The 26,932-nt window shown below is 40.8% G+C and overlaps 2 protein-coding genes and 1 long non-coding RNA gene across 8 annotated transcripts; all 3 read right to left on the reverse strand.

Moving 5' to 3' along the window:
- Positions 1-1,366: 1,366 nt before the first annotated feature.
- Positions 1,367-6,046, reverse strand: dlb (deltaB). Its single transcript, XM_085471345.1, has 7 exons — positions 5,809-6,046; positions 5,483-5,722; positions 5,278-5,335; positions 4,928-5,185; positions 3,716-4,077; positions 3,107-3,323; positions 1,367-2,909 (listed from the first exon to the last, which is right to left on the reverse strand). Exons 1-7 carry the CDS (start codon positions 5,857-5,859, stop codon positions 2,212-2,214), a joined length of 1,884 nt encoding a protein of 627 aa, XP_085327471.1. The 5' UTR covers positions 5,860-6,046; the 3' UTR covers positions 1,367-2,211.
- An 8,703-nt stretch (positions 6,047-14,749) lies between these two features.
- Positions 14,750-17,893, reverse strand: LOC146699695 (uncharacterized). Of its 4 annotated transcripts, none has more exons than XM_085469534.1 (5): positions 17,747-17,893; positions 16,698-16,915; positions 16,011-16,439; positions 15,772-15,825; positions 14,750-15,697 (listed from the first exon to the last, which is right to left on the reverse strand). In XM_085469534.1, exons 2-5 carry the CDS (start codon positions 16,822-16,824, stop codon positions 15,255-15,257), a joined length of 1,053 nt encoding a protein of 350 aa, XP_085325660.1. In that variant the 5' UTR covers positions 16,825-16,915; positions 17,747-17,893; the 3' UTR covers positions 14,750-15,254. The 4 variants fall into 4 exon arrangements, with proteins under 4 accessions (XP_085325660.1, XP_085325659.1, XP_085325658.1 ...); XM_085469533.1 differs by lacking the exon at positions 17,747-17,893 and adding an exon at positions 17,556-17,676; XM_085469532.1 differs by lacking the exon at positions 17,747-17,893 and adding an exon at positions 17,504-17,676.
- Positions 17,894-22,682: 4,789 nt separating this feature from the next.
- LOC146699696 (uncharacterized) lies at positions 22,683-24,936 on the reverse strand. 3 transcript variants are annotated; one of them, XR_014922447.1, is made up of 5 exons: positions 24,034-24,936; positions 23,844-23,937; positions 23,642-23,753; positions 23,151-23,549; positions 22,683-23,037 (listed from the first exon to the last, which is right to left on the reverse strand). It is a non-coding gene; the product is annotated as an uncharacterized LOC146699696 (long non-coding RNA). The 3 variants fall into 3 exon arrangements; XR_014922448.1 differs by having other exon boundaries at positions 23,151-23,278; positions 23,396-23,549; positions 23,844-24,936; XR_014922446.1 differs by having other exon boundaries at positions 23,844-24,936.
- Between the last annotated feature and the right edge of the window lie 1,996 nt (positions 24,937-26,932).

Consider the following 26,932-nt stretch of genomic DNA (forward strand, 5'->3'; position numbering starts at 1 on the left):
GAATGTCTGATTAGAAGATAGAAATTAATGTATTTTTTGTTTTATTTTGCAGTTGTCTCAAGGCAGTTTATACTGTTTGGTAAAGACCCTTCAACATTAGAGTAAGAACTCCAGCGATCATCCCCTATGAGCAAACACATGACAGCTATTAGGAGCAAGAACGCCCTTTTAAAAGGGAGGAGCAGATATTTTCCCCCACAATTTAGGAAATTGGCAAATTAATAATTCCCATTAGTGGCATATATGAATGCATTGGGAGAGAAATAGGGGGTTAAGGGGAGGCATTCAGTGCATCATGAGTCTGTCATCATAGCTACAGTAAGGGGCTAACTGTAAGCTTTATCAAACCAAGTTTTAGAGAAGGTTTCTGTCTCCTTAATCTAAACTGCGAGCTGATTCCACGTGAGAGGGTCCTGAAGGCTTAAAGCTGTCTCTGATTTTAGTTATTTTCTCATTCCAGATGTATTTACACCAGTAACATGCAGAGCTTTTATCAAGAAAAACCATGGAGGAAATCTATAATATTAATTAATAAACAAACATGTGATACAGTTTCCTCACACTTTTTAGATAGCTGTAAAAACACCGTCCTGCATATTGTCTTTTAACTATGTCGCAGCGTTTATACATAAATTCTGTCCTGCAGCTGTTGTAGTTAGTACTTTCCGTCTCACTTTAACATAAAAATCCAGAAGTGTTTTGAGCTACCCTATCATTTCTTTACATTTTGCCTCCAAGGAGACAGAATCACTTCTATTGTAATTGCCAATTTAGTTACTTTCTTACAAAAACACCTCATTTGTTCTGATTTCTTTAGTTGAATCTATGAAAAGTGCCAAACAGAACATAGTTTGATGGGTATAAAATAGCATCGGCGAGTTCATTCCTGAAGAGCTATAAACTAAAAACTTGCTGTATCTCAGCAAAGTGTGCAGTGTGTTCCTGGAAAAGAAATCTGAGGAAGCAGAAAAATTGGAAGGCAAAATAGGTTTAATAAACTGAACAGCATCTGTTCAGTTAACAGAAGCCTCATCAGGAATGGTCACAGCGGTAGGGTGGCTGCTAAGAAGCCATTCTTAAGGAAGAGAAACAGGGAGAAAGATCTGAGGTCAGCCAAAGTACACAAGAACCGGACTGATAGTCACTGGTTCGAAATTTCCGTGTGTGAGTGCAATGAAGATGCATTTTTCAGCATCTTGACCTTTTTTTTTGAGCGAATTAGTAAATAGTTAAACTAGTTTATTTAAAAATATATATTTGAGCTCTGAAGTCATTGCCTCCTAGATCAACCAGAATATAAATCACCACTGATACCATGTAAAACAGGACTGTTCAAGCCTGTGGAACAGAATCCTAAAATCTCGGATCGCTTTAAAGCAAAGTTTTATTTCACATCACAACCATGACATAATGAACTTACAAATAAATAATATGAATGAAAAGATGCAACATAAAACAAACTTTGGCATGAACTCAAAATGGCACATGAACAGCAGTACTATATTATATATATTTATATAAATTACAGTGATGGCTGACGTTATGTGAAAAAGCACATTCTCATTATATCCCTGCCCATCATATCTTTGGGATATCTCACACAGCCTACAAAACATCCATGCACAGCATCAAGCATCGGTCTTCATTTAGCATCATATAAATATATCTCTACATCTGTGACAAAGTGAAACCATAAACACGAGTTTTCAAATAAATAAATAATAATTAATAATAAAAGGATAAAAAAAAATGATGGTACGCACAACAAGGAAATAATGGCAAAAGGAAGATTGAAAAGCAAAAGAAAATTTGAGTGTTAAAAAAAAACAACAACAAAGTGAACATATTCAAAAGAATAACCCAGCAAAACACATCTGGGCCAGTTTTCCAAAAGAGGCCTGGATATCGGATCTTCCTGTATTTGGTTTTGTGTTTTAGGTCCTATGAACAGTGGATCATATTATTTGTCTCTTTGGGTCTTACACATGGAAGAGCTTGGCCCCGGATACCTTCTCAGTAATAAATCATCTATATCAGAATAGTTTATTTGTCACAATTTTGCTTTTTTCAGTGATGTTTATATTGGTTTGTGAGCACGAGTGGTTTCCACCTCGTGGATTTACTCCTTCCCTCACTGTACATATCGAAAGAGGAGCAACAAGTGCTAATGTGTTTCTTTCCCTGTTTTTCAAATCTGTGCTTTGTCGCTTTTCATCTCAGTCCTGCCTCATCTCTCCACATGAAGTCCTGACGCTCCCCTCTGGAAAGGCTGTTCTCCACAGGGTTGTGCCTGTAGCCCGGTCTGCCATCTGGGCAGAGGGAGAGGCTGAGACGGGCTGTGCTGTTGCTGATCTTGAAGAGGCCATTGGGGCCGAGGAAGGCGTCTCTTTCGCTTCCACCCAGGTTGTTGACTGTCTCCAAGTCGTTATAAACTGCAGTGTCTCTTAGCTGCTTCCTTCCCTGCATTCTCCTCCTCCTCCTCAAGTAGAGGATCCCTGCAACCAGGACTAGTACCAGAATAGCCAGAGCGCAGGAGAGGGTGAGGGTAGTAGATGAGGGTTGGGAGGTTTGGCGCAAAGCTGGCTTGAAACTGGGCTGAAGCGTGAACTCACAACTGGGACCCATAAAGCCCTTGGGGCACTGGCACACGGGCCCAGTGAAGTGGGTGAAACAAGTGCCACCGTTCTGACAGGGATGGGCACCACAGGCATCTGAGCGCACGCTGCAGTTCTTGCCAGTGTATCCCAGAGTACAGGAGCAGGTGTAGTCATTTACACCATCTTGGCAGGTTCCAGCATTCTGGCAGGGACTTGAGGCACAGTCGTCAATGTTAACCTGGCAGTTGGCACCTGTGAAGCCTGCCTGACAACGACACAAGATGCTCTGGCCGAGATCCAGACACTCACCGCCTGCAGAAGAGAGAAACACTCTGTTCAGCATCCATTAAATCAGAAGGTGGCCAGTCGTTTAAAGAAGGAGTGTTAATTGGATTACATTTGGTACAAGTGCATTCATGCAGAAGTGCTGAGAGTCACACTTCACCACTGACGAAGAGCCAAGGTTGGTTGATTTGTACTTCAGCCACAAGATGTCGCCGTACACTCACCATTTAGACAGGGCCTGTTGCTGCAGCGGTCCAGCTTCTTCTCACAGTTGGAGCCAGTGTAGCTGGGAGGGCAGCGGCAGGTGTAGCCTCCGGTCATTGTCTCCACACAGGTGCCGCCATTGAAGCAGGGACCATCTGCACAAGTCATGGCAATGATCTCACAGTTCTTCCCATAGAATCCCTGAGGACAGGTGCAGGAGTAGTCGTTCTCCAGGTCCTGTGGAAGGAAAGAAAACCTTCAGCTCACAGAGCAAAGATCTAGAAAATAAGACGTAAGCAGCCGATCTATTTCGCTGCCAAGAACTATTCTGTATGCATTGTGTCAAATCTTCTGTAGACCAGTAGAGAGCAATCATCTAGTTCTACTCCCTCAAGTGCAATTTTGACTTTTCTTTTCTTTCTTTCTTTCTTTCTTTCTTTTTTTGTTAGCACAGTTTATAATCCATCCATTCATTTTCTTCTGTTGTTTGCAGTATATTGCTGCACATGGCCTATCCTATCTCCTGCTGTTGTGAAACTTAAACTTGCCTGCATGGGATCAGTTTTTCTTATCTTATCTTGCTCTTATTGCATCGTTATAATAAGCAGACAAACTGATTGTTGACTCACATTGCAGCTGCCTCCGTTCTTGCAGGGGTTGCTGTCACACTCGTTGGTCTCCAGCTCGCAGTTGGTACCTCCAAAGCCGGGCCGGCAGTTGCAGGTGTAGCTGCCCTGGCCTGTGTTGGTGCAAGTGGCACCATTGGTGCATGGCTTGTGGTTAGTACAATAGTTCAGGTCCTGGTCGCAGAAGAGGCCCCCCCAACCCTCCTGACAGTTACACTGCCACGGCTGGCTGCATGTCCCATGGAGGCAGCCTGGGTAGCGGACGCATTCATTGCAGGAAGGGCCCTGCCAGCCCATGCGGCACGTACAGCCCCCTGGGGCCTCGCAGTAGCCATGCCTCTCACTGCATTCCGCCGAGCAGATGGCTGGGGGGGAGAGGGAGGGGAGGGTGTGTGATTACAATGGGCACCCCTTCTCATACATCTCACACACAAACACATACAGGGCCCCATGTCTGACCCCAGCCCTGTTCCAGACTTCACTATTGGTTAAGCATTAAGCCAAGCAGCTGGTAGGCACACTGCCGGAGAAAATGCTTTCTTTTATCTCTTCCCGATTACATGCACACAAGTACACACACACGTGCACACACACACACACACGTAGCCTGATCACCTTGAAAAATGTGTATGTCTAACAATGGTCACAGCTCTTTGTCACATTGTAACACAACAAAAGGTAGATGGAATACCAAACCCCGCCTTATTAAAAAAAAAAAACTCTACAGGATATCTGCTGATGAGCATCTGTGTAATGTTTTTATAAATCTTGCTCATCATATTTTTTTTATACATATCTATCTATCTATCTATCTATCTATCTATCTATCTATCTATCTATCTATCTATCTATCTATCTATCTATCTATCTATCTATCTATCTATCTCAGTCCTTACATTTCTTATATTTGTGCATTTATTCAACGTTTTTATTGATTTTTTAGGAACATTTTTTATTTGATTTAATTCTATTTAATTGTTTTCTCTACATTTATTTAACATTTTTGATCAAACTATAGTGAGAAAATTTGAATTTCCGTTTTATCAGCGTTGTAAGTTTGTTTTAAAAGATGCTATATTGTATAAATAGGTGAACTAACTTAAGTAGACGTATTTGTTATACACTATATGATAAAGCCACCGCAACATAAAAGAGTATGGCAAACTCAAGTGCCTTTCTCATGGACACTTCAAGTCATCAATCATGAACGCTTACGCTCAGAGCAGTAGTTTCCTTTCCAGCCCTCCAGGCAGATGCGGTTGCCCTCCTCGTCGCAGGTGTAGTGGCCCAGCGTGTCATCCCTCGGCCTGCAATAGTCAGCGCAGCCGTCTCCAAAGTAGTACTCGTCACAGAAGACGTGGTAGGAGTAGCGCAGCTCGCTCTGTTCTCCAAAATGCACGTCCTGGGACCAGTCTTCTCCAATGGCAAGTCTCCTTCTGGTCGCCAAACGGCTCACGAGGTTGTTCTGGTTGTCTGCAAGGGTTACAGAAAGTTGTAAAACAAATACCCTTCCGCAAGATATGTTGGTTTGGCTTAAATAGGGTCAGTTATTTAAAACAACCTACCTGTGTATTCAGTGGGAGATTCAGCGTTCCAGGCTTCAATGATCAACGAAAATGTTCCCTAAAAACAGGAGGGGGAAAGCGCATCAGTACTTGGTAAGTTCGAGATCAGGGATGTGTAGCGGACGTAAACTATGAATATTTTAAACGGGTATATGAACTCCAGCACCACTGTTTGTGTAACTGATATTCTTTTTTATTTATTTACCGGCCACTTGAAGTGGAAAGGCACCCTGATGGGAGCGCTGCTGGAGATCGAGGTGTGATCGGCTCTGATGACGTTGGTCTGTCCGGTACCAAAGGTGCAGGGCGGCTCTGCGGAGATGACATCCTCCGGGTGTTTCAGGCAAATTCTGAAAAAAATGTGACAGTCCCTGTGTCTTCGACAGATCCGCTGCGCGGTGTGGAAGGAATGAATCTTCAGCTCAAACACACCAGAGGACAAAACCTGTAATGAGAAATAAATAAAATAAGATATCACGGCGTAAAGACGTCTTCGGGGTGTTATTTGAGCATAAACTGAAGACAACTTACAACGTGCACTAAGGCCAGAGCCAATAGGCATCTCAGATGCAAATGTGCCATTTTTCCTGAAGTTTGCTTTTCCAAGTTTAAAGCTTGGAGCTCCTCATTCGCCGTGCGTCACAATGCCAGACAGATAGATCACTTCAGGATGCTGTCACAGTGGAGGGGAAATCTCTCAAATATTTTTCATCACTCTTAAGTCTGTTATCTTTTCAGGGTATCCTGAGACCTCTTGGTAGTCCTCTCCTTTGTCCTCTCACCTCTTATTGGCACTCGTCTTGTTTGGGTTCTGGTGCGTAAAGGCGCAGAGCGGTTTTATACCCTCTGATCTGCGCGTCACAGGCAAAGAGGTGGAGCCGTGGCAGACCTCAGGGGAGTAGATTTGCATCCAGACACAAGGGGCCTGCTTAGGGATTTAGGGAACACTCGTTACATCTGGACAAAGTTCTTTGGAATATGCATTAGAAGCTGGTACATGAAGATACGTTTATCAAGTTTGTACGATTCTTGATCAGCCAGGAAAAAAAGCAAGCCGATGCAGGTGATGGGACTAGATTGTCACAAATAGACAATAAAGTCAGTTTGATAGTAAACGATCCAACTTTTATTGATGGGCGTTGAAGCGTGTTTGGAGTTAGTTTTAAATCAGAACTTCTTTTCTCTCTGAAAGGATTTTTTTCTTCTGTATTTAGAATTTTGTTGCAGTTTTAATCAAACGCACTCCAAAGCATTCAAGACCTCCCACATGAATCATGACAGTGGGCTCTTCGCCATTTTCCTAGCTGTATATCATAGTTTAGAAAGTGTTTTATACATACACTAAAGATCAGAAGGGAGCAAAGAATAGTATTCAACCTTCTAATTGCTGTGGCGCGTGTGAGGTGACAAAGAGTGGGCAGGTTCCGGATAAGCGCGCATTGTGTGTGTAGCGGTCATTCAGACTTCTGTTGTGCTCTTGTGTCACAAGAAAGAAGGCGGCGCGCGCGCACGCGTGTGTGTGCAGGCGTAACCAGGGAGTCGTTGAGACTCTCTGTTGCCTTTGTCTGAACCTCATCCGAACAGCTGTATGATAATCAGCGGCACATGATCCGCCTTGGGGGGTTCCAAACCCGGCTATTGTCTCCTCAAAGCGTCTTCTTCCACTGCGCGGGCGCGCACAAACCACTAACCCCTTATTGATTTAAGAAAAAACTCCGGTCTGTTGCCGAGTCCCGCACCTGTCGCAGGAGAGTAAACACACCTAAACTGTTAGCTTTAGACCTTGAACTGATCCTACCATTGCCACCGACCTTTGTTGTTATCCATTTTAGTAGCCAGTTAATGTTTTAGTTCAAGTAAGTGTTAATGCTATCGAAGCTGTAGAGAAGCACAAAATAAAAATGTGGCAGCTTGACTGTTTATTAATATAAATACTTGTTTGAAGGTGAGTTAACCAATTCTTCATCCCAGTGCTTCAGTTCCAAAATCCCTGTCACTACAGTGGATTGATGAGTCACTGTAGCACAAATTAACAATATTAATACTGAATAAATAATATAATATATAAAATCTGACACATGATTCCACCATGGTAACCCCAAGGCATTTCAGCTACGTTCATTATTTTTTTCATTTTACAGACATGTCAGTTGGTATATGTGTGCTGTGACGGGGGCTGGACGACGGGTGGATACCTATTGATATTAAAATGAGAAAGGGGAACGCGTGCCTGAAGTGGCCCCCTGAATATCCTGGCACGCTTCTCTGCAGATAACGAGCACAATACGGAAAGGAAACATTCTAAAAGCGCAACAAAAGTCCTCCTTTAAAATATCGACAGCCTTGGAAAAAAGGACGATTTAGCAATAGTTTGATTGGGCAGGTGTAACCGTATGCCTGTAGGCCAAATAAATCCTGCTTGGACAGGAGAGGAGTTGTTGTGTCTTCTTTAACTTTCTTGTCTGTTTGAATTGTTATCTGTTGCATCCATCCATCAACTTAAACCATCTGAGTTTTATGGGGGAAAAAATCTCGTTTCAGTTAACTGAGGAGTACCCATGAGGAGGAGGTTTGTAGGTTTATCGTTTTTGTAATCTGTGTTGTTTTTAAAGTTGGCACTATGTGCTCTCCCGACTTGGCCCTGATTGCCAGCTATCACCTCATTACAAACTTTTCAACTGTTTGTTTTGTTTTGTTTCTAACACAAAAAATAAACACATTTATGGTGAGAATAACAATGTATTTATGATACATTGAGAAAAACATCATGTACCACACAGTGGAAACTTCTGCTGTGGACCTGGCTGCACATAGAAATGTCCTTTCAGCCCCATCACTTTGAGATCAGACTCAGTGTAATGCAGTCACCTGTATGTTATATATATTTTACTGATCACTGAAAAGTACAAATCCATATAAATCCTTGGTTCTGCACATGTTTGCTACCTAAATTGTAGAATCATCAGGACCAAACACTCATGTTTGTGGACTGTGGGTAGAGACCAGATTTGACCTGCGGGTGTTGATTTTGACTCGTGCTGTTAACAATTTTGTAATTGTTCTTTTTGTATAAACTTTTATTTTAGGTCGAATTCATTTGCCCAAAAAGGAGAGACAATAAAGTTTGAAATCAGTTTAACTTCTTGATACTTTCAAAAAATCCCCATTGATATAGCAATTATTTTGTTTTGTATTTTTTTACCATGATGATCACAATGTGAGAATACAAAACGGCAGAGAAAATGATCAAATATCTGTGCTTCAACTGGTTAACTGAAAAAAAAATAGCCATCCGTCTGCTGATGTGTGTTAGAAGTTAGAGCCCATAAATAATGCAAAACATCAGAGCTGCAGTTGTTTGTTTTTGTGCACGTATCAGATGCTCTGTGTGGTTTTATGTCATGAAGCAAAGGATGTGTGGAACACCTGTTCCTGTACATCAGATCATATGTCCATCCTACAGCCCTCGTGTCACACAGACATGACAATTACCTTATCTGTTGTTCCTCTGGGTGAGACAGCAATGTTCTTTAATGTGTGCACTCTGAGCGTATACAGTATCTGCATCCTCCTGCAGATGCTGCAGGAGGATGCCTGTGTCTTTGTGTGGGGAGCAGATGGACAGTGCACCCTCACTGCTGTTGTCATCTGTATTACTTGCGAGGGTGTGACATGAACGTGCCACAGGGCATGGGAACCAAAGAAGAGTTATGTAAGCCCCCACCCCGGCCGCCGCGGACCTCCCATTAGTTTGAGTGGTCGGCATCTGCTTCGTCTATGGCCCCGCAGCAGCTTGGAGATCCTTCTCCCTGAGGACTCTTGAAGGGAGGGTAGCTGCTGCAAATCTGACTCGCGCAGGCTCTCAGGGGAGAAGTCAGCCGGTTGTGGCCACTTCTGGAGTCCCGTCCTGTTGTCTGACTGCACAACAATGGGAGGTACGGGATGGATGTGTACTGGGTTGTGATGTTCTGTTTGTGTGCGCCCATATGCAGGCAGCCTCTAATTTTATGCATGCCATGTGACTTATTGGTTTATCTCGTTAAGATGCTGGATGCACTGCTGGGTACCAGAAAAGCCTTGCCACCTCCCCACTGAATAAATTTATGAGTCAAAGAGGTGTGAGATAGCTGGAAGTGTATTATGAGGCAAGTCACTGGCTAAAACTAACAAATATACAGTATCTTCTCATCTTTACAGCCTCCAGCCACATGTCATGAAATGACCTTCTTAAAGTTTTTTAGGAAATTTACTTCTCATCTGCTCAGGACATCTGTATCTGCTTACTTCCTCCAGGCTGTGCTTGTAATCCTTCTAGGCCCCAAACTTCTCCTTTCAAAGCTGCCACAACATTCAATTATTTCCTTTGTGCTGATCTACATTTCTTAATATCAGTCCAGGCAAGTCATATTAAACAAAGATTTTTATTTATTTATTTATTTATTTTTACAAAAATACTTCATAATCATTTAGATGTTTAAAATAAAAATGGAAAGGGCTGGCATAGTTACATTAATTCATACAGTTTGGTAATGAAAAACACTTGTTTGAATGGGTATTTGCAGTGCACGCTCAGTTTAATTATTTGGTTCACAGTAGTTTAGTTCTGCTTCTGCAGCAATCACGGTGACCATCCTGAGTGAGGAGGACCCTGAGCAGGTGGCTCTATGCAGGTCAGACTTTGGGAAGTGCAGCTCATGTCTCCTTGAAACTAAAAGAGGTCATTCATCAGCTCATGCAGCTTTAAAGCATAACCCTGCTTCAAAATTGCAAAACAAATGAAAACAGGATATTCTGTCCTAGTGTGTGGTGAGTTGATCAATCCACTTCTGCACCCAGAAAAAAAAATCTCTCCTGTTTTCTCCATGAGTATACTATTTGTAAAGGGTTTTTGATTTTGGTTCATTTTTCAGTTTTTTGGTTTTCCTGAGTAGCACAGTGACTTGAGTTGAATGCCCTCCTGTGAAAGTTGGTTACTCATCCAGTTCATATGGTCTGCTGTGGGCCTTCATGTAATTGCAAATAATAATAAAATATTTCTACAAACAGCTGGAAGAGAAATGGAAGACTCAGTGAGTGCTTTTTAAAAATATATGTATGTGCAAAACTGAGAAAGATTCACTGAGAAAATATGTAAACAAAACAAAGTATATTTAAATTATTACATTATAAAAAAATACAGCAAAATAAAAAAAACAGATTATATAGATAATCCATCACAAGGTCAGCTGTAAATATTGTCTGTAAAAAGAAAAATACCTTATGTGGAGAATTTATCAAATATAGAACTAAAGAGGCAAAAAATAGATGTAAAAGTACAAGAATAAGAATAAGTTACCATCTGTTACGAAGTTTTCTAAATAGAAATATTGCAGTAAATTGTTGGTTAGGGTTTAATATGCTGATGATAAGTACTTGTGGCAATATCAGGAACAAAGCATGTTTATGCACGTTTTCATGTGTTAGAGCCCGGACTTCAGTTCAGGCTCTGAGGTGAGGAGGAAAGGAGGGAGGAAACAGAGCAGCAGCGGAGGAAGGAATAGACATAATCAGAAAGAGATTATGAAAATAGTTTAACATTTGGTTAAACGTTGTACATTCATTCCACCCATTTATTTCTAAGAGATGCTAATGTGAAAATGCAGTCCGAGTGTGCTCCGGTTCATCTTGCCTGTTTCCTGCACGTGGCAGGAGCCGACCTCTGCACTCTATCATCAGGGTTTTCTTTGCTAACGTGCTAAAGCAGTTATTAAGAATTTCTTCACACTGCACTCTAGCTCCTCTACATCAAACATGTTGCCCAATATGGTCAGCAAGAGAAAACTTTTCTGCTTAATGATGCTATTTCTGTTCAAAAACGAGCAACTGTTAATCTCAGAGCAGGGAAATTGGAGCCAGCAGCAGCTTGTCCAGCACCCTGATCTCTAACCAGTCTCCCATCAAGGACCTGAAGTTTATCCACAATGAGCATGCACAAACCTGAAGCAAAGCTGCTGCTTTCTCAGCCTGACAAGCTCAAGCCTTTTCTAATAGGACACAGACACGTCCATGAAATTGAGAATTGAGTGGAATTAAAGGCAAGCCTGTTTCCTCTGATAATGCCTAATTTCCAAAGGATGAAAGTAATATAAAGAATAGATGGGAAGAATTATGACAGAATGGTTTCACTTTGGTCTAATTGATATCAGCTTGTCCTCACAAAATGACCACTGGTTGAGGCTACGGTCATACTACCTTGATTACACCCAATCACATCTAATCTCAGAAGCCAAGCAGGGTCAGGCCTGGTTAGTACTTGGATGGGGGTACCAGGTGCTATAGGAGTTGGGTGTGGCTCAAGAGGTACAGCAGTTACCTCAGCTAAAGGTGAGTAATGAACGTTTTTCATTGGGAGTGACTACAATGGACAGGATAGACATATCAGAGCAACAGGCTGGGATGAGAGGTTTGGAGGCTAAGTTATAGTAGAAGCAAGTTTAGGTGGTTTCTACATGTACAGAGAAGTTAAAGTTGATATATTGGACAAAGGATGTTGAATATGGAGCTGCCAAGCAGGAAGACCACAGAGTGGGTTCATAGATGTAATAAAGGAGGGTATGCAGATGGTTGGTGTGACAGAGGAGAATGCTAGGGACCTGGGTGCAACTGCAATGGTAAAACCAAATCCTTCACCCATAATATGGAATAATTTGATACTGAAGTAATATCACACAAGAGTAGACTCTCTTCTCTTATATTCTATAATTTCTCTCTGATCATTTATTTTATTCTCGTTCTTTTTATTAATAACATCTTATTCATATTCATCTTTCTAACACTTTCACAATTCCACAGACAACAACAGCAATAATACTGCAGCAGCTAGTATTTACTGACACTTGTTCCCTCCTCTGCAGGTTGTGTCTCCATGGTAGTGTTCATAATGCTGGTAAATTAAGTCCTGGGGACATGCAGGCTAAACAGGTTAATATGAGGATGACTGTCTTCAAAGTTCTTCTAGAAAGAAATCTGCCCACTCTGTGAGAAAAATGAAGAGTTTGATCAAAAAAAGGGAAGCAGATAAAAAACTGCCCGAGTTCCTTTTAATGGGTGCAACCTGTTATTGTCTTTGTATAACTTCACAGATCCAGTTTATGACTATAAACCTTTTATATGGTTTTAAAGAAATTTTTAAAAATTGCTTTAATATATGGAAGGAAGAAATCTGTGTCTCCGATCAAGTCCCAAATCCTTCCCGAAACAACGGCCGCGATGAAGTAAATAAAAGTGAAGTCTTTGGCTTAGCAGCAGATGCATAATTATGCTTTTGTTAGGGCACAAAAGAAATCATGATAATTATCTAAACCCGTCCAAGCTGAGCAGCAGCTCTGGCTTCCTCCAGTCCTACCTTTCCATACTTAGCCCTGCAGCAGCTTCAGTGGCAGATGGGAGATGAAAGGGGGAGCTGGATGAACGAGGGAATGAAAACAGGTGTTGGTGAAAACTGAAGAAAAGGAAAGGCCAAGGGGTCAACTGGGGCATTAGAAAGGGGGAGGAAACTTACATATAGACTTGCAGACGGACAGATCGATGGATAGATTTTTTTCTTTTTACCCTTTTCAATGTGCCTCTTGAAATCTGTTGTCTTGCCAAATGGTGAGCGGCTCTGCAGAAATGTGAACATTTACACTATAGCTAGAAAGAGTGTGTTTCACTAACTATTTTAACTAAAGACTGTTACAGTGTTTCAGCAGCTATACTGTTCAAAGCAAGTAGTTCTCATATTCTAAAATATAAAGTCTAGTATATTATTTGATCCAACCTTGTTTGTTTTAATCTACCTTTTTTATTATATGGGTCACAGCATTTTTTACCTTTGACATTCATTCTTCTGACCATAATGCATCATGTCGTGTGGAATAGTACAGAGAAATCCAGCCTATGAAGGTATTTAACAACTGAATGGAATCGTGTGTAGATTTAGTGTACCCTCCAATAAGTCATACTTTATTCTCAAAGAAGAAGAGGGGGGGTTGGAATCTGGCAGAATACAGTTTTATAGGCACTCAAAGTGAATAAGGTCTTTTCAGAAAGGCTTAAGTCTCAGTTTTAAGGGCTCCGTAAGGAACTGAAGGTGAAAGACCCGCTCACAATGTGAATACAGCTGCCTATTCAGGACCCCAGCCCCCATCCAGACACAATAATGCTGCCCCCTACCACTCAGCGATGGAGGAAACGGCATCAGATTGTTGAACTCCTGCTGGATCCCGCCCTCCTCCCCTCCCTGCTGCGGCACGCCGGCCCAGCCCTGGCAGCTGTTTAACCAACTGAGGCAGAAGGGCTGCAGGAGAACAATGCAGTTCGACTTAACCATTCCTCTTTCTCTCTCTATGTGTGTGTCAGTATCTGTCACTGCATTTAATTAGGAGAAGCTCTCTATAAATGAGGCTACCACCACCCCAACATCTGACAATGCTAGGCTGCATATTTATGCCAAAAGACAGAAACTTCATTACGCTCATTAAATCTGTCAGCGGAGAGACGGAAATTCATGTTTTAGTCTACAGTAAACAACAGAGCGTGGATTTATTGGGATACATTCAGTTTATTTCTGTCAATCCCAAAAGAGAGTTTGGAGCACAGCCACAACAATGCAGTACATGTGCACTGACTTATAAACTGTTTGTGTTCTATCTTGTCTTCTGTAAAGGTTTCAAGAGGTGTCGTGTACATAAAGTTAACATTCTTCTTATTGTTGTTGGAATGATCCACAAACTAACAAGCTATTCTGATAGCTTCACACAGTTGTTTCCATATAAGATGCATTTGCACATTGATGTAGAGAATGCTTATACAAAAAAAGCAAATTGTCATCATCTCAGCACAGACCATCCTGGACAATCAGTGCAGCAGAGCCCCCTGCTGCTACATCTGTACTCCTGCAACACTTGCTGGGTGTTTCTGTTGACACCGCTGGTCTGCACTGTCAGGATTTAGTGAGAGCTATTTAAAGATAACACAATCTTGGGTGATAAAATATTACACATAAATGATAAATCTTTAAATGTATTTCTAAGATATTTAAGCTACTATGTGCAACAGCACTACTGTAATCTCCTGAGGGAAGCACATTCAGTAGAAATGACCCATATTCGCTAGATGTGCCTCTCTGACTTAACCTTCTTTCTCAAAGTCAAACACAACATGACGTTTCCCATTTGACACACTGCAAGAGATCAACCAAGCATCTCAGATGTGCTAGTCATCAGAATAGGACTTTCAGGGTGTAATTTAAAGATGGTAGCTTCACCGGAAGCACTTAGTTCCTGCACAAAAGGACACTTGGAAATTGTAGAGTGTTTGCATGTTATAGATCACAGCTCAGAGGTTGGCTTATGTTCTGTTTAAATACACCAGTTTATTATATTTTTAAAAGAACTTAGTGAAATTTTCATATTCAAGTGTTCATGTTTGCAATGTAAAAAACCAAAATCAATCACAAATAATATACTTACTTGTATTTTAAAAGTATCTAACACACACCACAGTTAGCGCTCAGACATAAAGACCATATAATGGTCAAGTGCAGACATCCACTCACCATTACAGTACACGTGATAATCTCCAGACATAAAGTAAGGGAAACGTACAACATAAGGACACAAACGCATTCTGAGAACTTTTCAGAGGCTTTAAACAAGTTGTTTTATCAATAGAAAATGTGGTGGAGTCTCACTGTCAGTAGCAAAACGAAAAACTCTCCAGGTTCTTTCTTTATGGCTAATATTGGTTGTTTTTGCAATCCACTTTCATATAACCACACAAACAGTAATTCCAACGATACAATGAGTCTACCAATAGTTTTAAAATATAACCACAGAAAATCTGCTGATTTAAAAACCACAGGTGAAGTCCAAAAGAACCGAGAAGTTCCTGCACCTGAAGGTCATGTGTGACGTCAGTGAGATAACAGACCCTCACACCTCCATGTGTCACTGCTGTTATAATGCCGGCCGTCCATTCAGTTTGTCATGCATGAGTGCGATGGCTCCACCTGTGAAGTCTCTGAGCACCTGCACCGTCTCCCGCTGGAGCTGCAGCGACTCGCGCACAAACTCCTGCTGAGTCTCTGCCAGCTGCTGCACTGACTCCGACAGAAGCTCCAGGGAGCGCGACACAGTCTCCAGCAGGATGTTGGTGGCGTGCTGCTCCTGAAGGCTCAGCGATGCACTGTGCAGCATGCTGTCTCTCGTGCTCTGCGAGGACTGACCGGGCGACGGAAACGCAGCCGCAGATGCCGGCAGTCCAGTAGACGTGTGAGGTTGCGCTTGTTTCTGGGTGCTGCTGTTAGCTTGGTGATCATCTTTTGGCTTTGCTGTCTGAGTTGAAGGAAGCATATCGTCTCTTTGTTCATCGTCCGAGTCTCCAAATGCATTTTCAGTATCTGAGACAAATAAGACACATCAGCATTTTCTAAGTACTAACATAAACCAGAAAAGCAATTTCTTGACAGCTCACCTTCTGCTGGAGGCACCTCATATTGCACATCAAAAGATGGCTGTGATGAGTCCCCTGCAACATTAACAGTTCAAATCAAATCAAATCACTTTTATTGTCACTTTTACAGTTCATATAAAACTAATTGCAGGAATGTGAAAAAAGACACTGCATGCAATAATTTATAGGACATGTGTGTGTGTTCACAATGCACTCATGTTTAGACTGAAATGAGGTCAATATGTGACCCCCTTTGCTACCTGACTGTCCTATCTTGTAGGAAGAAGGTGGAGGCATAGGTGTCATGTCCAACCCGCCATTAGGAGAGCTCTGCATTGCAATCATATCATCCTCGTCCAATTCTTCTTCCTCCTCTGGTACATCGTCGTCTTCCCCCAGCAGGCCGAAGTCACCGGAGCTCTGCTCCTCATCGTCCATCTCCAGTATCTGGAGGACTATTTTCTCTGTCTGGTTAAGATCCCGGGAAAGGCGTGAGTTGAGGCCTCTGTTGGGCACTGTCCCCGACCTCATAGCAGCCACTTTCCGTTTTGTGTCACACTTTAGGTCAGACCACTTCTTGATGACTTCTATGACCTCACGTTGGCACTCTCCAATCTCATTGACCCGTGCAGTAATCTCTGCCCATGTGCGCTTTTTCATGTCTGTTGGCACACCACGATTGAATTTGCCTTTGGGAATGAAAAAAAGAAATCCTGTCACTGTCAGTGACTGCATAAGATTAAAGTTATTATAATACAGAAATTCGCACTCAGTTCTTGCATACTTTGCACATTTAAATGTTTCAATTACCTCTGCTGGTAACGTTTTCATGACCAGCCACATCACACTCATTTATTCATTCTCCAGACACAATCTTTTCAGAAAGAGCTGAATTAAAAAAAATAAAAATCCTAAATGCTGTAAGCAACTGATAAGCTAATACATACCCACAACAACCATACGGTGCTTCCTAACTTCATCCAGCAATATGTGGACTTCACTGAAAGAGAAACGAGCCTTTCTTTTCTTGAAGCGTGTCACACTGTCTTGATTGTAGTATATGGGTGAAGACATTCTTCACACACTGTGTCGGTAGGTATCAAGCTGCTCTGAGGTCTCTGCTGTGCTTCAGCTCCTCCAGGTGTCTGATAGGAGGCTCAACAGTCTGATTAACAACAAAGTGTGGACGGTAAATCGTGTCTTGTCTCTCTGATGTGAGTTTAATGTTAGATTAACGGTTATACAAAAACAACTGGCATGATGAAACGTCAGATTAGTAGTATTCATAATCTGTTATTCTCCTGCATGTTTAAAAGAGCCACGGACACCTCTGGAGCTCGAGTTAGTCGATAAGTTAAACTCATAATAAACTAATATAATTAAAATTTAAGTTGTAACATACACAGCTTTCAAGGTTAAGCAGGAAAATAGCTCAGGCTCAGCTTTACACTATCAGCTCTGGAGGAGTGAATGAACAATGGAGGATGCTGTGCTCACTTCACACATGCGATAGCATAGTTAGCTTGTTACATTTAGAAGCCACTCGTAGCTACTTGCTAAGGATACCTTTACATATCGCTCGTTATTCTATTGAGTGATGGCTCTGTCATCTCCCATTACAGTACGCTGAACACTTAGCTAGCCTAAAGTAAAATTACAAAATACCCACTATGCTAGCTATATGCACCAAGGCAACGTTAGCTAACGCTACGCTTGTTTGGCTAACAAACACGTTGTTAAAACGCAACCTCACCTCAAGAGGTACATGCCGATAGCAGAAATAGCTAATGAGATTATGAACATACCCCCGAGTTAAATAAATTGGGATTTAGTCCGGAAACGTGAAGATAAACTTCCTTATCGCCAAGATAGCAATTGTCAAGTTACCCGCTGTGACGCCATCACTTCACAATTTGTGTCCGGTTAATATTAACTACATAGCTAAGTAAAGCTTGTTGACGAAAACAGGGGCATTAGAGTGGGAATTCAACCTTACCTATAAGTGTTTGGTTCACATCTAACATATAGCGACGACAATCATTTATCTGGCCATTTAACTGCTGAGTTTTATAATCTATTTTAGAGCTGTGCGACTTTTATTTTGAAGGCTCTAGCCGGATTTCGGTATCGTTTGCCATGGATGGATAGCGGAACTATGGATGTGTGTCCCAGAGCAACGTGATCTCAGCAGAGGTAGCAAAAGTACATACAGTCTGTACTTAAGTAGAAGTACAGATACTTGTGTTAGAAAATACTCCAGTAAACGCTGAAGTACTGATTCCACTTCTTTACTCAAGTGAAAGTAAAAAAGCACAATCTCTGAAATGTACTCAAAGTCCGAAAATAAAAAGTAGCTCCTTGAAAGACAATTATACCATCTATTTTTATGGACAGGTAACTCTGCTCTATTAATGTCATACAAATACAATATTAGAATAGAATACAATAGAATAGCCCTTTACTGTCATAATATATATGGACAACGAAATTGTGGGTGCTTCACACCGTGTCAGAATAAAATATTAATTATTCAGACATATGAGAATACAAATGTTATTTGAATCTAAATACTAATTCTAATGAATGTGCTTAGCTTGAATGTGTTATTTAGACCACAAGAGGGTGACTTTGCCTCCACACATAAAAAGAAACATAAGTACAGTTAGTAGTTACACTGGGAGCTGTCTTCCATTTGCTACACCAACAGCATACTGTATGATGTCTTTATACTAGATGGTATAAAGTTGGTCTAACAATTGAATTCAGTAAATGGAGCTCAGAATCATCAGCTTAAATGTAAATTAATCACACTTGATTTAAACCAGCACTAACCACCACAGCCACTGTGTAGCAGTCAAACACAGTGTTTTACTGTGAATTTACCATTTTAATGCAAACTAACCTTTTTATCCTTCACAAACTACAGAGTATTTTCATGTAACCCATAAAACACATCATCTGGTTGTAATGTTTTCAGTCAATCACCCAAGTGACTTCCTGAGTCTCAGATCAATGCAGGTTTCCCCATCCTTATAAAAAGTACATATTCACTGAAACTAGCACCATGGGCAAACAATGAGATCAGTTTCTTGATCATTAATATGCAAATTGACATGACCCTTGATCAATGGGCAGTTGGGAAATGGCTGCAATCACAACATTGTAAGATGGTGAAAGATGTACCCTTAGGCCCCCTCCTCGATTCAGAGATGATCTTTCCTTTTTCACCTAAGTGGCCTCCTTGACTCCCCACTCAAACCAGCGTTCCTCCCTGTCCAGGATGTGTACATCCTTCTCCTTTATGTCAAGTCATGACATTTTGCATATTAATGACCAAGAAACTGACCTCACAGCCCATTGTTCAGCAGTGTGTTTGCTGATTTTGTTGAGCTGATAGAAATGTTATGTCGAGTAGAAACGCTACTCCCTTCATGCTTACTCCTCATCTGTAGTGCTAGCTAGAAGCTGACTACAACATATGCCTACTAAAGTAGGCCTACGAGTATAAACACTGTAAATGATACCACTGAGCCTAAAGCACTAAGCCTGTTTTGAAAATGGAAGTAGTTGAAAGTACAGATATTTGGGTTAAAATGAAGGGAGTAAAAGTAAAAAGTTATCAGAAAAATACTCAAGTAAAGTACAGATACCTTGAAATTGTACAGCAAGAAAGAATTCGCACTTTGTTACTTCCCACCTGTTTCTCAATCATATATTTCTGACTCCTTAAAGTAGGCGGCATTAGTACTTAAGCATCCCATCATGCAAAGTGTTTATTCCGAGCTTTGCAGAATCATTAATTTATTTTAATTTTAATAAGGTTTGCACAAGGAAACATTTGACAAGTCTCAGTTTCACCAGTTTGTTTTTGCCATGACAACCTTGTGGATCTAGAGCAGGGGTGGGCAATTCCAGGCCTCGAGGGCTGGTGTCCTGCAGGTTTTAGATCTCACCTTGGGTCAACACACCTGAATCACATGATTAGTTCGTTACCAGGCCTCTGGAGAACTGCGGGACATGTTGGCTGTGTCCCAATTCAGGGTCTGCACGCTTGAAGTACGCGCACTACGGGTACTACGTACGGTGCGTACTATAAGTACGAGAAGTGCGGAAGTGAGAGGCTTGTGAAATGGGACGGTATACGCTTCGTCGCGCTGTTCAGGTTGCCTAGCAACCATGATACTAACCGCGAGACACGTTACATACAGCTTTGTTTGACAGAAATGAAGGAGAAAAATGTTTTGTTGGTCATTCATTTTTGACATCACTTTGATTAGTTGAGTATCTGAGGCTGAGACCACGGGACTGTAAAACATGATTGTTGGGCTTCATTTCTGTGCTGAACAGTCATTTAAGATTAGTTAGTAAATAACAATTAGTTGTTCATGAGACTAAAGTCATCTCACTGTGGTAATGCAAATATAATATGGCCAATTTTATAGTATTGTCAGATTATTATGATATATATATATATATATATATATATATATATATATATATATATATATATATTAGGGGTGCAACGATACACAAAATTCACGGTTCGGTTCGATTCGATACTTTGGTGTCACGGTTCGATATTTTTTCGATACAAAAAAAATGTTCATGCATTTTTAATTTGTCATTTATTAAAATTATAAATATATATTTTAACTCAAAAGTACAGTTTTTAAATTTAACCCTAACCCTTGTGCGTGTTTTTTATTTTGACAGCGAATGTGCACCTGCGGACCACTTATGTGCAGCCCTGGTTATTTAGCTCGTCATATTGCAGCCACAGAAATTCTTTTGTCCATGAAACCATAAAGCTGCACTTTCTTTTTGCCTTATAGTCTGATTTGTCATAACTTCTCCGTTTTGTGGTAAGCTTTTCTTTGGCTGTCACTTCTTCACCCTGACCTGTCTTATTTGGCTCAGCAGAACTGAAATGCTTTTACACACTCACTCACTCACATAAGCTCAGCGATTCTCTGCGCGATCAACCTCTCACATGTTTAAGCTTGCTGCGGGAGATTTCACTTGTCATGTTTGCATAGTAAGCTAACGATTAATAAGACGATGTCAGAGGAATTGGTGCACAAATTATCATCACTCACCAATCAGTACTGTCACTCTCTATACACAGTTCGCATGATTGCAAAGTGAAAGCAAAAAAACAAGTGCAAATTCAAACGCGACTTCAATATGTCACATATTGACAGTGGCTCACCGATGCCAATGACATAATTACCCAGCTACATTTCTGAAAGAATGCAAAAGCATTGACATATATTTTTCCTACAATAGCCCGACGGGCAGGGCAGAGATAGATTTTGGTAGCCCGACTGAAAAAAATCGCTAGCTCCAGGACGTCGGGCTAGCGATATTGCAAGCCCTGTATCTGATTGAGGAATCACTCATCTTTGGAAAAGAGAGTTTATTACAGAGAAATGGCTCTTTCCAAAATAAAAGCTATACTATCCGCTTCTTCTGGGCTATATTCTCAGCAGCATAAGGAGAATCATGTGCTAACAGCTGTCTAAATGACTCGGCTAAAGTTGGTAGCATGCTTGCTTTTTTTTGTCTGCTTCCACTTGTCTTTGCACTAGGATGATGTCGGCGTAAATGTGCAGTCATATTCGTTGTGTTCCCACTAGTGCTTTCAGGTTAATCTCGTTGAAATGACCTTAACGCCACAACGCGGCAAATCTCCGTTAACGAGCTACCGCCGATCGCTCCGTGCATGGGGCTGGACGGCCAACACGTTAACGAGCTAACACACTAGTTCACACCAATGTAATTGAGCATTGCATGGCACATCCAACATACTGTTTTACTTTAGTCCATGACTCGCTTACCTTCAGGGTCATACGTCACATGAAAACCAAAATAATTCCAAACGCCAGATCTGAATGAGGTTCAATTTGCCTGTTGCAGGGAGAGCTTAACTTCTGTCTCGCTAGCTTGCCCTGTGCTCTTCCTTCTGACTATGCTGTCTGTGTTGAGCGCTCAGTGGATCTGCGCTCGACAGTGCAGCCTAGGCGGAGTAGTCGAACACAGATCCACTGAGCGCTCAACACAGACAGCATCGTCAGAAGGAAAATTGATAAAATAAATTACAAATGTTGTATTGTTCGATACATATGCGTACCGAACCGAAAGCACTGTATCGAACGGTTCAATATCGATACGAATATCGTTGCACCCCTAATATATATATATATATATATATATATATATATATATATAAAATCACTGACTTTCAGCTTGTTGTGTTTGTGGATATATGACTGACTTTAATTATTAAGCTTATTCATAAATAAGTGATGTCATGTTCAGTACTTTTGACAGTTCACTTTTCGGCCGCTCCATCTTATTAGGGAAATTCCACATACATAAATGTAAATTCCAAAACTCAACCCCATCATTTAATTTGTTTTTGATTGAAATAGAATATTACTTAAACTCTATTAAATTAACTTCCAATAAAAAAGGTTTATCATTGATTGAAATTCATTCAGAAATGTTTAACGAATGAGCTGTCACAACTTTCAAGTACACAGTAAAAAACCAAGTGTCAATTTTACACTTACAGAGTTGATTTTAACTCTGCTTCAGATAACATTTGGTCCCACTCAAAATTAGTTAAATTTACTCTATGGCCAGTGTTAACTTTTCAGTGTTAATTGTACTCAATTTAGTGTCAAAATTAACAACAAAATGTGTAAAAATATTTAACACTGAGGGTTATTCACACTGTTCAGAGTAATTTGATTACACTTTATAGAGCTATTTTTACTCCAAATTTAGTTTAATAATAACACTCTGATGTGTAATAATATATCATTTTTATTTCTCTGTAGTGTGATTCTTTTCATATTCATCTTATGATGCTATATTACTAAATAACTGATCTATCCTACATTATGGAAATAACAAATATACAGGTTAAAGTAACAGCATTTATTATGTTTCTCAATTCAGTGTCATTTAATTAACGTAACAAACCTTTACAATTCACAGTTCTATGATGCTCACTAGAGAAAGCAATATGACATTTCCCCAATGTCGTAGTTGCAGAAAAGTAACAAAGTTGGTCAGGGATGAACTGTATGATGTACCAAAGACATAATGGGCCCTAAAGAGTTCATCAAGGGCTCCTACAGAACCTGTCGCATTACATGGAAGTGCATGCTTCTCAATCACAATGAAGCTGTGAATGCTGCTTCTTGTGGATCCCTGAGTAAGATGGTAGGGCTGACTGCTTCGGGTGATGTTGTCTAGATGCTGCTGTACACTGGTTCCAGCCTACAACAACACATTAAACAACAGTATTAAGTGACTATCCTCTGACAGTAGATTAGCTCAACTCACTGTCCATGAAAATAGAGGTGATGGAAAGTATATTTTAAACAACATACCTTTGGGAATTTGATGAGGTTATTGACAGCTTGAGATGCAGACATCTTTCCTGGTCTCTTTCGCCCTTGTGCAGATGGTAGTAGCAGATGTAGCAGCAGCAAGATGGTAGACAAGTCACTGTCCCAGCCTACAGACGAATAAACAAAGAATTATTCCAAAAATACATTGAATTGACAGAATTACCTATATAACCAACAATGGCAAATAAAAACAGTCACAATCATACCATTCTCAACTTCAGTACCTGACTCAGCATTGCACATTAACTCCAAGAGCTCTGAGGTGGGGACAAGTCCATGACTTTCCTTTACAACCTTTGCTTTGAGATTGGTGAGCCACCTCTCCAAGAATTTGCTCCCAGTGACCTCACAAAACAGGAGTCAGAAATCTTGTTCTATCTGTAATGCAAAAATACAGAACATAGAGAGGTGTATGATTGAATCCTGCCTACAAATTACATCAGTATCATTTAAATGATAAGTGAACTTACTTTTGGGAGATTTGCAAACTGAGACGCTTCTTTCCTCCACAGCTTTTCTTTGAATGGTCTTCAACCGCCATGCAATGTATCCTGAACTGTTCTCTGGATCGTAGTAATGTTTCTATGTAATTAAATAAACGAAGAAGGACTATGTTATCAACATTTCTGAGGGCAATTATGTATGTAATGTTGAAAAGTTCCCTTTACTTACATATCCATGTTGTGAATATGGGTCTTCCAGATATGGAGACAGAGCAACAATGCCCTGCGCATACATCACTCTTACACTTTTAGGGGGAGATGTCCTAATGTATAAATTCAATAATTGGCATTAAACATCACAATTAAAAATAATACAATGTTTAAAATGTTTCTTTATATCTTACATTTTTGATTCTTACCCATGTTATTCTGTCATCTCAGCCTCAAGTATGTTTCTCATCCGTCTTCTGGTTGCATCTCTCAGAGATTTGGTTTTTCCATACTCTTAAACCTTTCTATAAAATAGGAACATTACTTAATATTACTTAACATGTCATTAACATTGCTATCAGTTAATTTACACAAAATACATATTTCTTACTAAATAATGAGCAAAACTCTAAAGTAGTGTATGCCTTTGGCATTTGCTTAAAATAATATAAACCAGTAAAGTTAACTTTATGGTAATGTTACCCACTTTTTCTGAAAGTATGTTCGCTTATGTAAGCTAATTAGCGATTATTAGCTTACTGATAAACGGTAATTTAGTTGTTCAAACTGTGCGATTTGACATGTGACAATGATATTATTTAGACAGCAGAAATACATAGTTAAAATGTTTTAGGTTCATATTAACGCAGTGAGAAGATAAAGAACATCTTAACTTTTAGCAACTGCTAGCATGTAGCTACTGGAATTCCATTAAACCTATGGGTAAATGCTGCTAACATGTCCTCACTCGACATCAGTGAAACTATAAAGAGCTACTTAGTTTAAAAATACCTTTTAAACAATGTTACCAATATGGGAATGTTAACTTCACTTACCTGACTGTGGCAGCTCTTCGGAGAAAATTTCATGCGCATTAGAGCTCTGAGGCCACACACGCCTGCGGACTGGTAATAATCAACACTGTGTGGAGTGAAGTCTTCACTGCGTGACTAACAAACTTTACACTGACTTTTAACTCTGATGTTAGAGCTGGTTTACTCCTCATAGAGTTGTAAATACTCTATCTAGGTTAAAATAGGTTTACTCTGAAATATTGACACTCCATTTTTTACTGTGTACAAAGTTGTTATGAAGTCTGTCACATTCCCCCCCCCCCCCCCTTTTTTTTCTTTTTTTATCCTTTATTTATTTATCCTTCCTATTTCATTGTACTGTATATTGTTACTCTTATTTGCCTTGTATGTACTGGAATGACTGACTGTTCGCTTTATAATTTCAATAAAGTTTGGAGAAAAGAAAAAAGAAACCTCTTCGGCAGCTCCTTTCTGCGGCAAACTTATCCACACCCACCGCCGCGCTATGAATTGTGGGATATATGGGACCACGAAGCATGCACCGGACCACGCTTGGTATTTTGGGAAATCGACGGCGCATTTGGAGTATGTATTTGAAGCACACTTCGAATTGGGACAGCCGTCGTCGCGTGGCGGTGACGTAACCGCACTTAAAATGCGTACTTCAAGCGTGCAGACCCTGAATTGGGACACAGCCGTTGAGGAGCTAATTTAGCCATTTAAATCAGCTGTGTTGGTTCAAGGACACATCTAAAACCTGCAGGGACACCGGCCCTCGAGGCCTGGAGTTGCCCACCCCTGATCTAGAGAAAGCATATGATAGGATGCCAAGAAAGGAAATGTGGTACTACGTAGGTCAGCAGTGGCAGGGTAGTAGTAACGGACATGTGTGAAGTCAGTGAAACAGTATTGAGTGCATTATGAGCTGGGATCAAGATGGGGGTGGGATTTCATCAGGGATCTGCTCTGAGCCCCATCTTGTATACAATGGTGATTGACCTCTGACGAGGTCAGGTAGGAATCTCCATGGACTCTGATGCTTCCAGATAATATTGTTATGAGCATAGTAAGCAGGTGGAAGAGAATCTGAAGAGGCAGAGGTATGCCCTGGAAAGAAGAAGAGTGAAAGTCAGTAGAAGCAAGACAGAATACTTGTGGGAACGAGAGAAAACAGCTGGAAATGTGAACATGCAAGGAGTAGAGGTAGTGAAGGTAGATGAGTTTAAATACCTGAAGTCAACTATCCAAAGCAACAGACAGTGCACAGTTGAGGTGAAAATTAGACTACAGGCAGGATGGAGTTGATGGAGATGAGTGTGACAGGAGCTCAGGTGCAAGAGTGAAAAGGAAGGTTTATAAGATGTTGCTGAGAAGGAGGAGAAGGAGGCTGAGCAGTAGGTGGCAGAGATGAATATGTAAAGGTTTTCACTGGGAGTGACTAGGATGAACAAGATTAGACATGAGTACTTTACATCAGAGGTACAGCTCGAGTTGAGTACTTTGGAGACAAAGTTAGAGAGGCAATGCTGAGATGGTTTAAACACGTGCAGAGGGAGAGTGGAGATAGTGAACAAAAGGTGGTGAATATAGAGCTGCCAGGAGGGAGGAAAAAGTAAGATCTCAGAGGTTTATAGATGAATGAACGCAGTAAAGTACAGCATGCAGAGGGTCGGTGTGACAGAAGAGGATGTTGGAGACAGAGTGAGATGGAGTCAGACTGTATGCTATGGCAACATCTAAAAGGAGCTACATAAAGAAGATTTTTGCCATGCTAACATTTCATCCTTGTGGTCTGTATCCAAACCAAACATCAGACTGTGGAAGAAAGGTGACGTAAGTGACTGTCAATGTTGGTGCCAAACAGGCTGGTCTGAGTATTTTAGAAACTTCTTAACTACAGAGATTTTTCCACACAGCCATTGTCAGACGTTGTCAGATCTAATGAGTCTCAATTACGAGAGGGTCAGAATTTGGCATAAATGACTGCATAGATCCATCCTGCCTCGTGTTCCTTAAATGACCACGATGTGCTCATCTTCTGATCACTGTCAGCAGGATACTGGTCCATGCTTTAACATGACATTGAGTTCACTGTTTTCTAACTGCCTCTGCAGACACCGGATCTCAAACCAATTTGGGATGTGGTGGGATGTGTGATGCTGTCAAGTCAAATCTCTCAGAAATATTCTCAGCACCATTAAGAATAAAGGCAAAAGGTGGCCCAAGCCAGTAATAGAGACTGAATATGAGTAAATAGCATAACTATATGCTTTAGAATTCCTTCAACTGCTTC

The sequence above is a fragment of the Copadichromis virginalis genome, linkage group LG10 (assembly GCF_057382275.1).
Source record: "Copadichromis virginalis isolate Kocher_CV1m ecotype Utaka linkage group LG10, C_Virginalis_male_GT1.1, whole genome shotgun sequence".
Classification (NCBI taxonomy): Eukaryota; Metazoa; Chordata; class Actinopteri; order Cichliformes; family Cichlidae; genus Copadichromis; species Copadichromis virginalis.

What these genes read in the sequence shown, in the direction of transcription:
- dlb (XM_085471345.1), bottom strand. Translation starts at nt 5,859, where the DNA reads ATGGCACATTTGCATCTGAGATGCCTATTGGCTCTGGCCTTAGTGCAC. An exon ending in AGGAAACTACTGCTCTGAGC is followed by an intron (nt 4,078 to 4,927) that starts GTAAGCGTTCAT and finishes TCTCCCCCCCAG; the next exon opens with CCATCTGCTCGGCGGAATGC. An exon ending in AGAACGGAGGCAGCTGCAAT is followed by an intron (nt 3,324 to 3,715) that starts GTGAGTCAACAA and finishes TTCCTTCCACAG; the next exon opens with GACCTGGAGAACGACTACTC.
- LOC146699695 (XM_085469534.1), bottom strand. Translation starts at nt 16,824, where the DNA reads ATGTCTTCACCCATATACTACAATCAAGACAGTGTGACACGCTTCAAG. An exon ending in GCACCGTATGGTTGTTGTGG is followed by an intron (nt 16,440 to 16,697) that starts GTATGTATTAGC and finishes TCATTCCCAAAG; the next exon opens with GCAAATTCAATCGTGGTGTG. An exon ending in CTACAAGATAGGACAGTCAG is followed by an intron (nt 15,826 to 16,010) that starts GTAGCAAAGGGG and finishes TTAATGTTGCAG; the next exon opens with GGGACTCATCACAGCCATCT.